Source organism: Tachysurus fulvidraco, chromosome 12, assembly GCF_022655615.1.
Source record: "Tachysurus fulvidraco isolate hzauxx_2018 chromosome 12, HZAU_PFXX_2.0, whole genome shotgun sequence".
Lineage (NCBI taxonomy): Eukaryota > Metazoa > Chordata > Actinopteri > Siluriformes > Bagridae > Tachysurus > Tachysurus fulvidraco.
The window spans coordinates 16,523,934-16,540,591 of record NC_062529.1 but is presented as its reverse complement, the minus strand read 5'-3'; the positions used below and the strand labels follow the sequence as shown (position 1 = coordinate 16,540,591).

Genomic DNA, 16,658 nt, shown 5'->3' with positions numbered 1-16,658 from the left:
ATTGTTGACTAGAATATTGCCAGTTATGTCAATTGAAAAGTCTTAGACCTCACCATATATAGAAATGGTGATTTGCAGCAATCTGCAGAAACCAAACACCGGGTAGTTCATTCCAGCTAGAGAATGTAAGGACCTTTGTATAAAAGGTTGTTCATTATCAATATCACATGAATGAACAATTGAATGGAATTGTTCAGACATGAAGCCAAATTCATTCATACACATGTTTGATCAACAAAGCTGATAACATCAGCTATAGAAGTAGTGCATTCACAGTTTTTCACCTTTAAAATCGTAAATGCTCCACATAAAGAGATGAGGAAAAGTATGTAATCACTGACATGGCACAATTTTCTGTGAGGGGATGTAAATTTATTCAGTATGGCACAGCATGTAGTGTTGCCACCTCATAGCTACAGCTTCAATCCTGTAACACTCAAAGGTAAAACTGTTCTCCACTACAGGAAAGTTTTCAGGAGTTTTTTATTTTGTATTATTAACTTTATGTCAGAGAAACAAGAGAAGATTTTGAGGAAAGATTTTCTTATAGAAATAGCAGATTGTTTAGTATAAGTGGATACAACTTCAAGACTTGATGTTCTTGGAAAACAATCAAAAACAGTGTTTATTATTTGCCTGCAACAATACATCCCATCATATTTTAGCTCAGGGTAAATCTTAGGCTTCATTGGATACAGAAATACTACAAACCATGGCATGGATAAGATGCCTCCATAGTGTAAGTCATACTCACACTCATACTCACCTTGGGTTTGTTGCAGGTAAACAAAATTTAATACAAAACGACAAACATACATATATACATTTAAGTAATATGACACGATTGTGCAGCTTGAATGATTAGCCTCATATTTAGGTTTGTTTTTTATTCTACAGATAGGACATAAGCTGCCCGATGTGTGCATGTTCTAAGAAAATCCACTAGAGGGAGCTAATGCTTGTTGAAATTAGAATTGTGTGTGTGTGTGTGTGTGTGTGTGTGTGTGTGTGTGTGTGTGTGTGTGTGTGGGGGGGGGGGGGGGGGGGGGGGGGGGGGGGTGGGGGGGGGTGGGTGTGGGCGGGTGTGTGTGTGTGTGTGTGTGTGTGAGAGAGCGTGTGCGTGTGAGTGTGATGGAAAGAGATAAAGAGAGAGAGAGAGAGAGAGAGAGAGAGAGAGAGTGTGTGTGTGTGTGTGAGAGAGAGAGAGAGAGAGAGAGAGAGAGAGAGAGAGAGAGAGAGAGTGTGTGTGTGTGTGAGAGAGAGAGAGAGAGAGAGAGAGAGAGAGAGAGAGAGAGAGAGAGAGAGAGAGAGAGAGAGAGAGATTCGACTTTATTCTTTATGTGGACATTATGATGTTTCATAGCAATTCTTATCACCAGTATTTTACTGAACTGTTTGAAGTGATAAGAGTTGTTTATCACTGAGCAGTGGGAAATGAGCCACGCACCAGGACGCGCATGTATTTGTTCCTCCTCTCCAACACGTCACACGTCTTTCTGTATAAAGGCGGTAAGAGCCGCTGATGGTCCGCTGGGTCCGAAACGCCGGAGACAAGAGGAGGAAGGAGGAGTAGAGACGAGAGAGAGGAAGAGAAGAACACAGTCCATAACAAACAGCAACCTGAAGGGAATATGCAAACGAGACTCTCTAAGCTCTTTAGTGTATCAGTGCTCAAAGTGTAGGTGTCTTATGGAAGTTCACTGGGATGCGTGTTGGGAGCGCAGTTCCTAGATACTCAGTTCAAGTTCACAGGATGGGATCTCATGGAGAATCTGAACATCAAACGACGTTCGTCTGGAATTTACCTTAATAACTGTTGCTTTAGTTGTTTTCCTCTTTGAAGTGTATTTAAGTAAATCACCAGCTCTTATCTTAAATCGAACTAAAACTGGAATCTCTGCACGGTCGTTTTTGACAAGGTAAAATCATGCATCTGGGCAAAGCACTTTTGTTTTTCCTCCTCCTAAACAGCGTAACCACGATCTTCTCGCTGTCCACTTGCACTACCGTGGACATTGACCACATAAAGAAAAAACGCGTGGAGGCGATCCGAGGTCAGATCCTGAGCAAGCTGCGCCTCACGAGTCCGCCGCAGGCTCTCGGACCCCCTCAGGTGTCGTCCACGGCGCTTGCGCTTTACAACAGCACCAAGGAGCTGATTGAGGAACTGGGCAGAGAGCGACAACAGAGCTGTGGCCAGGACAACACCGAGACCGAGTATTATGCCAAGGAGATACACAAGTTCAACATGATTCATGGGCCGCCCGAAAACAGTGAGTACCCCAAGTACAGGTCAAACATCTTATAGCCTTCATTTTTGTGTACAGGTAATTACTTCTAATACAGCTCGGGTTGTGTAGATTCTTACAAGTTTTCAAGCGTCACACAAAAATGTTCCTGCTCGGTCGAAGTATATTATCATCAGTATTTTCAGTATATATTATGTTCAGTATGTTCAGTATATATTATGCTCCGTATTTGCAGCCTTGCAGCTGCGCGCCTGCGCAAATGATTTGGTGCGGATTCTCATCATTTCATCGTTATATCCTGCATCACCGCTTGCGGTAAAACCACTCAGTTTGTGGTGAGGGAATCTCGCATACAAGGATGCAGTCCATTGTGAAACGTGCCAGGAAGTTGGTGTGCTCAACTGTGTAATAAGGGGAGATTACAGTGCGCACTAAACGCAAAAGGCGCATGGAAGAATCGAAGAGGTTCTACTGATTGTATTACCGCTGGTAGCCTTAAAAGTGCCCCAGGAAAATGTTGTTACAAAGGATGTTGGAATATGATTATACTCCAAAAGAACTCCAATTTCAATTAGAAAGCATTGTACAGTATTGTTCAAAAATGTTCCTCTATAATGTCAAATGAAGAAAATATGTCAATAATTTGGACTGAAGGCCTGGTAATCTTATTTGGCACCGAGTGGTGGAACAGAGACAGCTGTCCGGTTCCGCGGTAGTAAACAGAGAGGACAATTATTATCTAACCGAGCTGTGCGCGCTCTCAAGACTAAGCTCAATAACGGGAGCGCGCCTGGCGCACTAGCGCACTATTCAGGGCAGCCGTTCATTCCACTGGAACCATTTTAACCGAGCTCACTAACTATCTATCCATGGAACAAGCTGTCAAAGTTTCCCCCATCTCGGACTACACCGACGCTATAACTGTCTTTTATGTAGACCTAAATAATTGTCGTTTTACAGGGTTCCTGCTTTATAGAGGCCTTTTCAAGTTTTACACAAAGGATGAAAGTAATGCTCTGAGGAGAGAATAGGCCTTCTCTTGTCAGCTGCGTCCTCGTTTGATTAATAAAACATGTTTAAGTACCACGAGATATCAATCTACGGCTTAATCCTCAGATATACAACACACGGAGGTTTCAAGAGAACACACAACTTTTTCTTTGGAAAGAAAAACAACCTGGAAGCTTGCCTCTTCAGTGATGGAATAGGCTCATTGCATCACACTTTCTTTTTCTTTTTTTTTTTTTAAATCAACAGGTGTTTTATGCTAGGGAGACACTGAACAGACCGTCCTCTGGTTCACAAAAAATCCTTTGCCAAATGTGGATTTCAGGTCAGCTAAAGTGCTTCTGACACTACCACATATACACTCCCTAATCTGCTCTACCAAACAAATGGTTTACGGTTACTTTGGCATTTTAGAGAAGCCAGTTGGTTGTCCATTGGTTATCTGGATGTTCCTCAAAGACTTTGTGATTTTCAAGATGTTGGAAATTGTTGTGATTGTTTTTTTAATGCCTTCACTTTTTTCCATTGTTGGAGAATGTCATTATGGGGCTACATTAATGCATATCACAATACACATACGATTAGCCAAACTTATGAGTTTTACATACGTTGCACTTTAGAGTCTCCTTTGATCACTAAAATGTCTAGTTAGGTTTCACTAAAAATTATAGCTAGTTGGATAATATTTTCTGTAATAGCCATTGGGCATAGCAAATAACCAGACTAGACTTTGGACCACTGGTTTCTTATACAATTCAGTCAGTCTTGTGACAGCATTCCATATGGTGTTCTGGCTCACATCACTGCTTGTTTGGCTTTGCCCTAGTAAGGTGTGTTTTGACTTAAGTGGCACACATACCAACATACACCCATCATTTTGGGGGTTGGGGTGGGTGGGAGTAGTTTTACCAAAACTTGTGAGAACCATATTAATAAAGTATTGATTTAAAAGGTGGATAAAAGGTGATGGTCTGCTCCAGAGGATGGGTAATATGTATGTGGCATTAGGTAATCAGCGATGGAGCAGGCGGGGAGGGGAGGATGTGGACTGGAGCTGCAGACAGCACTGCTTCTGATATATGGAATAGTAAGAAGGTGATGTAATTTCCAAGCAAAACAGAGACCAAATTTTCAGGCCAATACTGGAGGCCAGAGTCCTTCCCCTAACTACACACACACACACACACACACACACACACACACACACACACACACACACACACACACACACACACGCACACACACACACACACACTTTCCCTCCTCTTCATCCCTGATCAAGTGGAAAAAGTCTTACTTCTGCAGCAAGCCTTAGCACATTATCTCATCTAAGTGTAGTCAACCTACAAATGTGTGTGTGTGTATGTCCTGATTTATTCAAAAGCCACCTCATTCAGAGTGCACACAAAAGCACTGTGTTGTAGTACTGCTGTTACTCTAAGACTTTAAATTGTCGAGGGAGTCATTTAGTGCCATTCAAAAGGTTACTTAGCATCACTAAAGAGCTGAATGTTAAAGAAATGCTGCTGAAGTATTTACCATGACCTGAACATTTTCTTTTTCATTTTTTTAGGGTTGACTACATTACTCACAATGTATTTTTGCATTACACTGGATAATATCTATATATGATCTTTTTTCTCAGTGTTTTAGTTTAAGCCGGTGAATCTAGCTCAGACCTAATTTCAATTTCTCTGTGATGATCTGTTTTTTTAACTCAGGTTTAGTTTATATGACACTACACAGGCCTACATCACCATCCTTATACTTTCTCCTCTGTTTGCTCGCTGTTATTTCATTTGTCCAAAATTCTTTCTCAGCCATTGCCCGGCACGTGTCCCTCCATGTTCCTCTGTTCTGTTTCTTGTGTTTACCGCCACGCTCTGACATGTCCAGCAGACCTGAGATTGCTTTAACAGAAGTCTCTGTGTGATGTCACCTGTCGGGAAAAAGACCCAGCATGGATGTACATCCCAGACACAGGAAAAGAGGATGGGGAATGTAGGGATGGTGGTGTCTAGAACAGAACTGCTCTGAGATACTTATGGAGTGATGGCAGACTGTAGTAGATTCTGTCCTTTCTTTGGAGTATATGATTTTGATCTTTTGATATCATAGGGTAAAAGCCCTAATCACAGTATTATGAATTGTATAAGCAAATATAATATGATACATTTGATACAGTACAGGCTAGATGGACTGCCTCGTGGGTAAAAAATTGCCAAGTATGTAAAAAGTAGACACAAAATTATGACGTAACCAATTCCTTTTTGTTCATGCTTATGGGATATATTTTTAAACCATTTTGGAATATTTTTATTCACACTAAAAATATTCAGGCCTGATTTCAAATATTGTAAGCACCATGGTACTGGCCTTCATTTCAAATCTGATATCAGCAGTTGTAAATTAGAATTTTGTTCACACAATTATGCCAACAATCCCCCACACTCACAGCCATGGAACAAATGATATACAGACTAAAACCTTGGCAAAAATAGGCCATAATGTGAAATCCACCTTAAACCATTGCAATGGGAAAAATGAGGTCATCCAAAAGGAAACTAAAGTCTTGATTAGAATTTCAAATCTTCTCTCAAAGTGGGGCTTTCCACCTTCAGCTAAAGGACCACAGAAAGGACAGCATAGCAAAAAAAAAAAAAAAAAAAGCAAAACACTGTGAACTACAGAACAAGTTCTTTTGCTTTGTGGAAAGTTATAATGCATAATTGACCATACTTGAAAATGCTGCTTGTATGTGAAACTTGGAAAAAAACGTTATTAGTCCAGCTGCCAAATCTGTAAACAGGTATTAAAGATCAAGTGTAGTTGGTTATTGATATAAGCAAAGCTTTCATTTTGGCATACAATTCTGAAGCCACGGTGCACACAAAGGTGCATAAATAATTGTTTACTTGGCTGTAAGTAAGTGTTTCCATTTAGCTTATAAAATAGTAGCCATGTGCCTGTTTTTTAGCGGTGCTAGCATGAGGCCAATTACAATATAAACAAAACGAGCTAGAGAAAACAAATCAAAAGAAATGTTTTTCTGAAAACATTTCAAGGCTATATTCTTCTAGTGTGTGTGTGTATATATATATATATATATATATATATATATATATATATATATATATATATATATATATATATATAGAGAGAGAGAGAGAGAGAGAGAGAGAGAGAGAGAGAGAGAGAGATAGATAGATAGATAGATAGATAGATAGATAGATAGATAGATAGATAGATAGATAGATAGATAGATAGATAGATAGATAGATAGGGTTTTTTTTATATTTTATTATATAAAATGAAGAGATTACTATTATGATTATCATTACATCTAAACTGCACAGCAGTCCATTTGGCATAATCTGTTTATTACATAAATATAGCTTACCACATTTATCGTGGCATCCAACCAGCTAGGGATTTGATGCATTGCTAATGGAGTGTGGTCTGTCAGCAACATGCTCAGCTCTTAGAGGGCATTTAAAGTAGTTGAAACTGAGTCTAATCTGAGGATCATGAATGCTGGTTGTGTGGTCTGCTTGTATATTTAGGTCTACTTTTAGAACAGACAGAAATCACTGTTTTCACACAAAGCTGTTAACCAAAGCGCTCTTGAACTAAAACATTGAGCCCTGGGGAGTGGACAGTATAGAGACACCTGTTCTGTAGTAGAGCGGACCCATGCTGGTATCACGGGCCTGTTCAGCTTAGTTCACCACCCGTATGAAGGACATTTGGTTTTCATTTCATGACTTCAACTTGTTGCTAACTCTTCCTCTGTAAAGCACAAACAGATGGGACATGGCTTTGGCTCTGAAATCTCCCAAAGCATGTAATCATTTTCATTCACATCTGAGTGGTGGCGTTGGTTTCATTCCAAAATTGGGTGGACACACTGCTCATGACACCCAACCCATCACATAAACCCGTTAAACCAAATATTAACAAAAATCATTGCTTAGGATATTTCACACTATGTCCCAATTACCCCACATAGACAATTTCCTTACATAATCCTTTGAAATGATTAATTAGACATTTCACCTCTTTTTCCATATTCACAATTATAATGTAGCCTCATGGTAGTGTTAACTGTTAACTTGCTCCTCCTTATTATTTGTTTTAACTTTTACAACTTTTGCATTTTTGGTTAAGAAGTGAAATATTTTACAATCAAGCCAGGTCTTTTGACATACGTGTGTACTTTAAAACCTTTAGTCAGATTATGAAAACAGGGTGGAAACTGAATGTAACCAGTGGTTTTTTTTTTTTTTTTTTTTTTTGTAGACAAACCTCAACTTCAAGGCAAGTGATAGTTCAGAAGTTATGAGTTCAAATCCCCAAATTACCAAGGCACATAACCCTGAACTGTCATATTATATAAAAGTGAGATAAAATATAAGTTACTCTGGATAAGGGGGTACTGTAAAAATAAAGTGTCTAATACAGCATATAGAATAAAAGCCATAATTTGTCACATATACTGTACATTACAGCATAGTGAAATTCTTTCTTTACATATCCCAACCTTGGAGGTCAGCCATGATACAGTGCCCCATGAGCAGTGAGGGATAAGGCCTTGCTCAAAGACCCAACAGTATCAGCTTGGCAGTGCAGGGGCTTGAACCCCCAATTCCCTGAGCAACAAGCCACAGAATTAAATGCTTGAGTCATCACAAGAAAAGAAAACGGTTCAGCAGTTCATTTCGATTGTGTCTGTTCTACTATTTTTAGCAAGCTAATGTAATTCTAAACATAACATTGCAATTTCATAGTCAGTCATTAGTTAATACAGTTGTCTTTGCTGCATTGCACTTAATAAATGTCAAATGTTCCAGGTCAAATACATTTTACAAGCTAGCTATGAATACATTAACATTAGTGAACCAGTGCTATTGTATTCATCGATAGAGACTTCAAAGCACTTTTGTACGTCGCTCTAGATAAAGGCGTCTGCCAAATGCCGTAAATGTAAATTTAAATGTCAATTACTTAAAACTACTATTAGTCAGGTTGTAGGTAGTTCCTGTTGAATCTCCCCTTTAAGCTAAGTCTAGTCATTTGTGACCAATTGCTTGGGGAATCCAGTTAAAATGATCTTCTTCAGTAACACTATGTAAAAGAAGTTGCTGACGGCAGACTTGTCTGGTACTGTATGTAAAAATTATTCATTAAAGCTCAATATTAGCAATAACAATCAAACACTATAACAAAAAGAGTGCATGAAACATTACATACATTATGGTAAAACAATTCACTCAGCACAAACAAGTCACCTCAAATCTACATCTGGGCATCTGAGAGACCGAGATCTGAGAATCCATAAATTTAGACTGTAATGTTCAATGAAATACACAGGAAGAGATTTACCTCTCCTTTCTTGCCTTGCAGATGACCTGTTCTACTGTCCCAAAGGTATAACATCTAAAGTATTCCGCTTCAATGTCTCATCTATGGAGAAAAATTCCTCCAACCTGTTCCGAGCGGAGTTTCGTGCCCTGAGAGTTCCCAACTCCAGCGCCAGCAGGAACGAGCAGCGCATTGAGCTCTATCAGGTAAATGATCTTTGCTTAAATTAAATGTACATATTTACATCTTTAATCACTTAAAGATGCATAATACATTGCAGTAATAAACATATAATTACAAATAGTTTCATTCCAAACATTAAAAGACACTGTAGTGGAAGAAGAGAATCCTTAAGCAACATCTATAGCCAAGTATGGCTCAGAAGAAAAACATGATTCTGATTTATGAATGATTTCTCATAATTCCCAGATTCTAAGAATTCATAATTCTTACATTTTAGAGAACAAATATGGAGAACAAATATCGAGAAAAGATATAATACTTGACCAGGCCGTTAAACTGACAGACATTTTGAAGACAAACACAAAATTTATATCTAACATTTATTGGTGTGACCTTTTTTATATTTTAGGCAGTAGAAGATATGTGTGTTTTTATTCCACAGTGCTTTAGCTGTTCAAGGTATTCTGACTGGTCAGGAGGTGTTTTCTATTAAAATAAAGACCTGACAAATCAAATAAAGGTTCTTATTAATTAGTGTTTGAGGTTCTAAGAGCTGAGGATTATTTAACATATATCTAAGGAGCCTATAGTCTCAGTGCTTTGTAACGGTCAGAGGTAAAGCTGTAGCGGTAGAGTTTTCCAACACAGGAAAGTCTTTGTGGTTTCTCAGTAATATGAAAAAGTCCATATTTTTGTCTTAATGACTTTAAGAGGAAAAAGGGGGCTGGTGAGAGCACAGCTGTTATAATAACAGTTGTTCTACAACACTAAACATTGCTATAAATGCACAAAAATATGTTGTTCTTTAGTAAATACTAGGCAATTGGCAAACTGCTGCGGTTAAGAGGAAGAAAACGCTTTAGCACGTGCTTCATGCATCATGTTTTATTCCACACACATACTGTGTATATATCTCACACACAACTCCCTTTTTTTTTCAGTTACAAAGCCTGTGTTGTCTGGTTGCCATATGCAAGACAGTCCTCTGCTTTAGAGGACATAAAACACCTAATTCCTAACTAAGCAAAGATTTTAACTGTAATGTAAAAAAAAAGAAAAAAAGATATAGTTTCTTAAATAAATACTTTTTCTTTAGATTTCATGCAATAACCGCCAGGCTTGCAGTTGCTTAGCCTTAGTCATGTTTATAACTGATTATGGCTCTGGACATGGGACCAAAAAAAGAATACTGAATTTGTATTAAGTGCTCCAACTTTTGCTTCTTCATTTTTTTTTTCAAATTGCTGATCTTTATTCCAGGCACTGAATGGATTATACAGGGGTGTATTTGCACAATTCATCTGAACAAAGGAAGTATTCTAAGAAAGTCTGACTAAAGCTCACTTTCTGCCACTGTCATAGCCAGAGCACTGTAATGTAATACATCAGCACGGATGGGAGTTTTAGGAGATACATTGTGCATAGTGGCATATTATATATACAAACACCTTTCCTATGTGTGCACATGTATATATTACCACTATATATAAATGAGGTGAGAGGGGATTTTTGGTTGGTTTCCTCATTAATCTCCCATGAGAGGCTGGGAGCCGTGATCAGGTTCCAGCGTTTCCTGCCAGTGAGACGTGTGTCTCCGGCCCTGCAGGGCTACACTTTAGGCCCAGCCTGACAGGACTACAGATGGTTTCCAGGAGCTGTGTGGGAGATAGAGGCAGTGTCAGCCACTGGAAGGAGAGGGGAGGGGATGGAGAAGTGTACGTGCGCTTCCACAGTGATTGTTTGGTCAATCTCGAGCTTTAGCGTGGGATGTATGAGTGGTCTCAGACGACCCATAGCCTTAGCTTGAGTCTCACAGGAGGTTAGATTAGGTCCTAAAGGGGTCCAGAAACTTCCTTTTGTATGCCTGATGTTATACAGTATGTGGGAGTGATCTTATCAAGGAGAGTGATGAGTCAGATGTTGTGGTGTAGGTTTTGGAACAGAAGCTTTGTGGCTAATCCAAGATTTCCTGAGCAGGATGATCTGGTCATTTTTGTGTTTGGAATAACATTATCACGAGTGCAACCCATTGTTGTGTAAATGTTAAAGATGTTTTCATTTCCAACTAGTAAAAAAAGACTGTATGAAAGTATTAACATGCAATATGGGGATATCTCTTGCACTGGGAGTCACATTTTCCATAAGTGAGAGGGGAGAATGCTTTGGCCTCGGGCATCATTAAGTGTCTGGCTCAGACAGTGCTGGCCAGGCCAATGTCTGGAGCTTGTGTGAATATGAGTGCGCTGCTTAGTATATTTTACCATATGACCCAGCTAGTCATGCTGTCAATCAGATGTTTTATTTTGCTACTAAAACACCATAAACACTGTCTCAGAAACAATTTGATTTAAAATAAGTATTAGCCATGTCCTCTTTGACCTTCATACCACATGAAATCCTCAAAAGTACTCCCTATGCAAACTCAGGATGTTTGCCGTTTTGTGTTTCTTCAGATCATTAAGCATGATGAGCATATCGCAAAGCAGCGGTATATCGGGGGAAAGAATGTCCTGACCAAAGGAACTGCTGAGTGGGTTTCTTTCGATGTTACAGAGACTGTTAGAGAGTGGCTCACACATAGAGGTGAGTTAAAAGAAAAGTTTCAACATTTACATCTGGTTATTAAAAACGTAAGACATTCATCAAGACGTCTATTAAAAACTTAAAATATCTAAAGTAATCGGTGGGTGAGCATGGAGTTACACCTCATATGATTGAGTTAGAACACATAAATATGTTCTCTTTAGAGGACAATTAAAATGAAAATGGCTCCAAAATAACCCCTTATACACCAAAAAAATCACTGGCCGACCTTCTTTACTCTCGCGACTATATCATTTTCCATTAATTTCACTGTAATTACTGAATAATTCATAGTGCTTGCTGAGGAGTAATAGTGAAATGATGAGCCAATAGATTAAAAAAATTATATGGAAACTCATAATAAAGAGAATCATTTAAAAAAATAAAGGTGTTGGCTAGCAAGTAGCAGTTGTCCAAATATAAGAGTAAAAAAGAAGGGTTGGATTGAACTGCCAAAATGAAAAGGTATAAACTATAATTTCAGGAAGTAAAAATAACAATCTGTATTAATATGAAAATACATTTGACAAGGCAAAGGATTACAAACCATTTGGTCAGCAGCTAGCATAAATTGCATGCAGCAAGTTCTTATATTTTATGATTTATTACTGTTTGTCTATAGTCCTCAGCACAGATGATATAAAGATAATAAATCAGAGGAAAGGAAAACTCTAACTTTGGTTGCTCTGAATGTCCCCCTCTGTCTGTGCTGTGTAGAGACTAATCTTGGCCTGGAGGTCAGTGTGCACTGCCCCTGTCACACCTTTAATCCTAACGGTGACATCATTGAGAACAAAAACGAAGTCCTGGAGGTCAAATTTAAAGGTAAGGATAAAAAGCCACAGGGTTTTCTTTTTCCTCTAGATTGATTGGTAATTTGGGATAAGAACAATCTGTCCCAAACAAAATCAAACTGTCCCAAATAATAGTAAAAGGAAAAGTATTATTGCTTAAAATATTAAAATATTAAAATAAAATTGATGCTTTCAACAGGACATATTTCATCATTAATATGCAAATCAGCTGAATTCTAGAGAAGATGCTTTGATTGCTAGTAAAATTGCTTGTTATGTGTTCTAAAGCTATATAGAAAATGTAGAATACTGGCTTGGATTTTCATTATCTTTGTAGCTCTTCAATCATTTTATTGTCACCTCATTTGTATATTTCTTTTGCCTTTTTATCTGGAATAATATCATTCTCTTCTGAACTTTCATCCAAAACATATGGGTCTGATTTGTAGTTGAAGATAATGCTTAGAGCAAGACAGAGATCGCAAGCTTGATCATGGGAACGAGCTCAGGTCTGGAATCTCACTTAGAAATGGGGGCCCCAGGGTCTAGGGGATTGGAAAGGCTCCCTAACTCCATCAGCAGTCTCTACTGCAAGGAATGCGTTGCTGCCACGGACGCTCAGACTTTTGGCCCCAAATTAAAGAGGGGCGTCCGTATCCACTGGCAACGTCCCTCCTGGGACCCAAGCTGCTTTTTCTATCAGAGACAGATTGGATGAGCAGACAAGTGAGTGTAGGAAAGAATAAGAATACAGGAATAAGATGCTGTGGAACGACAGTCAGTAGGGGCTGGAAGATGCTGGCACAGGTTCAGCTTTCATTTGTCCTTCAACATACAGTGAGCTCTGTTTCACCCATAGGTATGGACGGAGATCACATCGAGAGCCGCTCGGATCATGGCCGACCCGGTAGGCAGAAGGAGCACCCCATGCCACACCTTATCCTGATGATGCTGCCTCCCCATCGCCTGGACGTGCCTCCTACATCCAGACGTCGCAAGCGGGCACTGGATACCAACTACTGCTTCTCGTAAGATTCTCATGCTATTGATTCTCATTATTGTATTGTTGAATGTGCATCAGCTTTATTCATTGTACAGGTGTAGATGATGTAGGGGGGCTGATGTTATTTGCTTTAAACTCAATAGGATGTCTACTATTTTGAGAAACATCTAGAAATCAGCATTACACAACATACAAACACAAAAAAAGAGTTTACCTGTCCTCTCTGCCAATTAGAATCAGTACACCATGTTTCCCTCAATACACTGAATGACTAAAGGATTTAATTAGCACTTGACAACTTTGAGCATGATAGACTTATCAAGTTGGGATCTGTCTCTAAATTCATATTAGAGAAGGCTTGTGTGTGTAGCACACCGACTCCTCAGAGCCATGATGCCTGGGTTTACCTTACCGACAGTATTAGACACCTGGGCCCGGTCCAGAAATGGAATAAAATGACACACCCCACAGTGGAATTTCCAAGCCTCCGAAAGGCACAGCTTGAGCTGTTTATAAGGCAATACAGAATGAAAATAGAAGGCTTAAAAACGTCAAGTAAGAATTGGCTGTATTACTTCATTGAGGCTATGGAAATGTCATTGAATGAATGCCACAGCTGTGCCAAGAAAGCAGAGCAGCAGAATAGAAAAGCATATAGTGCACAAGGAAATGAATCGCAAGGCACTGGAGCAGATGATCATCTCATGTTTGTTTTCATCTTCCTTTCTTTATTGCAGTAATTATGAGGAGAACTGCTGTGTTCGCCGTCTTTACATCGATTTCCGACAGGACTTGGGCTGGAGATGGATCCATGAGCCTAAAGGGTACCACGCTAACTTCTGCTCAGGCCCATGTCCATACTTGCGCAGTGCTGACACCACACACAGCTCGGTAAGAAAGGACACTTTTTAAAATAAATAAATAAACGTCGAATTGTGCAGTGCATATTAATTATTTTCATTATGTATCTTAATAGTATAATAATTATAACCTTAGAAGTTGAATCTTAGAAGTTAGATATAATCTTAGTAGTATAATCTGTCTCAAAAATGTTGTGATTAATATTCAGGAAGGTCTTCAGAGGAAAATGCTAAGCATTATGCAGACTCTTTAAAATGAGCATGACTCAAGGTTATAAATGTTGAGTGAGGCTACATAAGGAGCAAGATTAGAGTTGTAGATTTTCTTATAATTTCATTCAGTAAAACTGGCCTTGGAGACATTTTAGCCACCGGTTTTAAATGTGCATTAATGCAAGTTTAACATCTGTTTTAAAATAATCAATGTCATATTTTTATCTCTATTATGTTAGGAATTTTACCAATGATCTTACACCACCCTTATTGTTGAATATTTCCAATAACAGTACACCCTATCATGTATTATTCTTTTCATACCACAGCAAATTGGCAGCCATTACAACATGTATTAAGTAAAGAATGACACATCGTGCTTTTTATTTGTTTATAGTCTGCAAAACAAGTTAGCTCCTGTTAGGACTTACAGTACGTTATAGCAGCTATAAGCAGTCTTCCCTCGCTCACAAAAAAATGCAGCCACAAAATGCTTACATTCTACGTCCAGAGGTCTTTCCATTTGAGAAAAACCTATAAAAACCCAGAACTGTTACAAAGTGATGACACCAGAGACTCCTTCCATAAATGTGAAATAAAGTTTCCTTTCACAACATCAAAAATCAGGTTTTATTAAACCATTTATAAGTCTCGGTGAATGAGCTGTTACTATAGTAACCCATTCGAATGAGTGCATTAATATAAAGATGACTTTATAGAAAATTCACCAATCAGAATCAAGAATTCAACAGCATTGTGTTATAATTATAAACAAAAATTATGGGAGGTAACACACAAATCCCATTAATGGCATGGGTGTGTGTGCACAGGTGGGAGTGAAAATTCAGACCTGGCATTAATATCTCGGGTGATCTGATCACAAGTGGACAGCTGAGATGGATAGCTGTTTACACTGGGCATGTTCATGTGTCTTCACTTTGTCTCCACTGACCTCTTCTGATCATATTTCTTGACTAGCAGGGTTGCCAGATCTGAGTTTCTCAAGTTTCTCAAAAGCTTAGTAGTATGAAGATCGTGTCAAATTGTTTGAGGGACCATTGATTTAAAAACTGTCTATTACTTAAGTTGTTCTTAACTTTACAACATTTTTTGGGAAACTGGTTTAGATCAGTTACGAATTTCCAAACATCTCATTTTTTGAGTTTTGTTTAACTTAATGTGAAATAAAACCTAAATATAATAACTTTAGTATCTGTTTTTTAAAAACAATTTTTCGTTAAGACGTTAATTTTTTTTCCTGAATAGAACTATTAAACTTGACCTTCCCTTGTAGTTGCTGAGCCTGTACAACACTCTGAACCCAGAAGCCTCAGCTTCACCATGCTGTGTGCCACAGGACCTCGAACCTCTAACCATCCTCTACTATGTTGGACGAACACCAAAAGTGGAGCAACTTTCCAACATGATTGTCAAATCCTGCAAGTGCAGTTGAGAGCTTTAGCACCAGTGGCAGCCCTTCAGAGGCCTTACCACCTTGGCAAGAAGAGGGAGGGTTAGAGGAGCCAGAACTGGACTTAAAAATACCTCCATGCTTCATTCTACTCCACTTTCAGGCCCTGGAGCATGACACTTTGAAGCACTACACTTCCTATTATGAGTTTTGTTCCAAGGTGGCTTTGACATCAAATGCCACTCTGTCAACCCTCAGACCTCCACGTAGACCTTTTGGGCTGATTTTTTCCTTACCCTTTTTTCCACCTATACCTGTTGCTTTTACATTTTGAACTGTCTGTGCCAACGTACAAATGTCTTGGGCATTTTTGAACTGGTTGAATTATATTAAACTGACAGCAAACTAATACAGGACCTGCTTTATCCAGAATGTCTTAGCAGCTGTGATCAGGACACAAAGGAAAACTGATAATCCTTACTGGATTCACCAAAACAGACTTAAGAGTTAACAAGAGCGTTGCCTGGCTGACACTCAGGCGACCGTCAGGTATTTGTTTATAGTGTAAAGCCTTAATGCACAGAATTCATCCTTGCTGAACATTGTACTGTGGTCTACACAGTTTCCCACACTGTTTGTCTACAAGACAGGCTAACAAATACAAGACGTGTCATGAATAATATTAGTAATGTTACATGCTGGAAAGAAAAATGTGTGTGAGAAAATGTTTTGTTTTGGATGCTTACCTCTGTTACCTACCAGACATTTTAGGTTTGTTCAATATGCCTACATGAAGCAGACAGTGTAAAATATTGTATGACACTACATGAAACCAGATCACAAACTGTACATGTTTTTTTTATTGCTATTAAAACAATCCTTTTTTTAATTAAATTTAGTCTTGGACAAATAAATTGAATTTGAATCATTTCTGCAAAAGTAATGCACATAATAGTGTCAAATAAATATAATGCACTGAATGTTGTATTATGA

General features: G+C 38.6%; 1 protein-coding gene across 2 annotated transcripts; it reads left to right on the top strand.

Moving 5' to 3' along the window:
- Positions 1–1,366: 1,366 nt before the first annotated feature.
- Positions 1,367–16,575, top strand: tgfb3 (transforming growth factor, beta 3). 2 transcript variants are annotated; one of them, XM_047821240.1, is made up of 8 exons: positions 1,367–1,788; positions 1,972–2,273; positions 8,661–8,824; positions 11,255–11,384; positions 12,102–12,209; positions 13,038–13,206; positions 13,919–14,072; positions 15,549–16,575. In XM_047821240.1, exons 1-8 carry the CDS (start codon positions 1,706–1,708, stop codon positions 15,705–15,707), a joined length of 1,269 nt encoding a protein of 422 aa, XP_047677196.1. In that variant the 5' UTR covers positions 1,367–1,705; the 3' UTR covers positions 15,708–16,575. The 2 variants fall into 2 exon arrangements, with proteins under 2 accessions (XP_047677196.1, XP_027028659.1); XM_027172858.2 differs by having other exon boundaries at positions 1,372–2,273.
- Positions 16,576–16,658: the final 83 nt, after the last annotated feature.

What these genes read in the sequence shown, in the direction of transcription:
- tgfb3 (XM_047821240.1), top strand. Translation starts at nt 1,706, where the DNA reads ATGCGTGTTGGGAGCGCAGTTCCTAGATACTCAGTTCAAGTTCACAGG. An exon ending in TCATGGGCCGCCCGAAAACA is followed by an intron (nt 2,274 to 8,660) that starts GTGAGTACCCCA and finishes CTTGCCTTGCAG; the next exon opens with ATGACCTGTTCTACTGTCCC. An exon ending in AGCGCATTGAGCTCTATCAG is followed by an intron (nt 8,825 to 11,254) that starts GTAAATGATCTT and finishes GTGTTTCTTCAG; the next exon opens with ATCATTAAGCATGATGAGCA.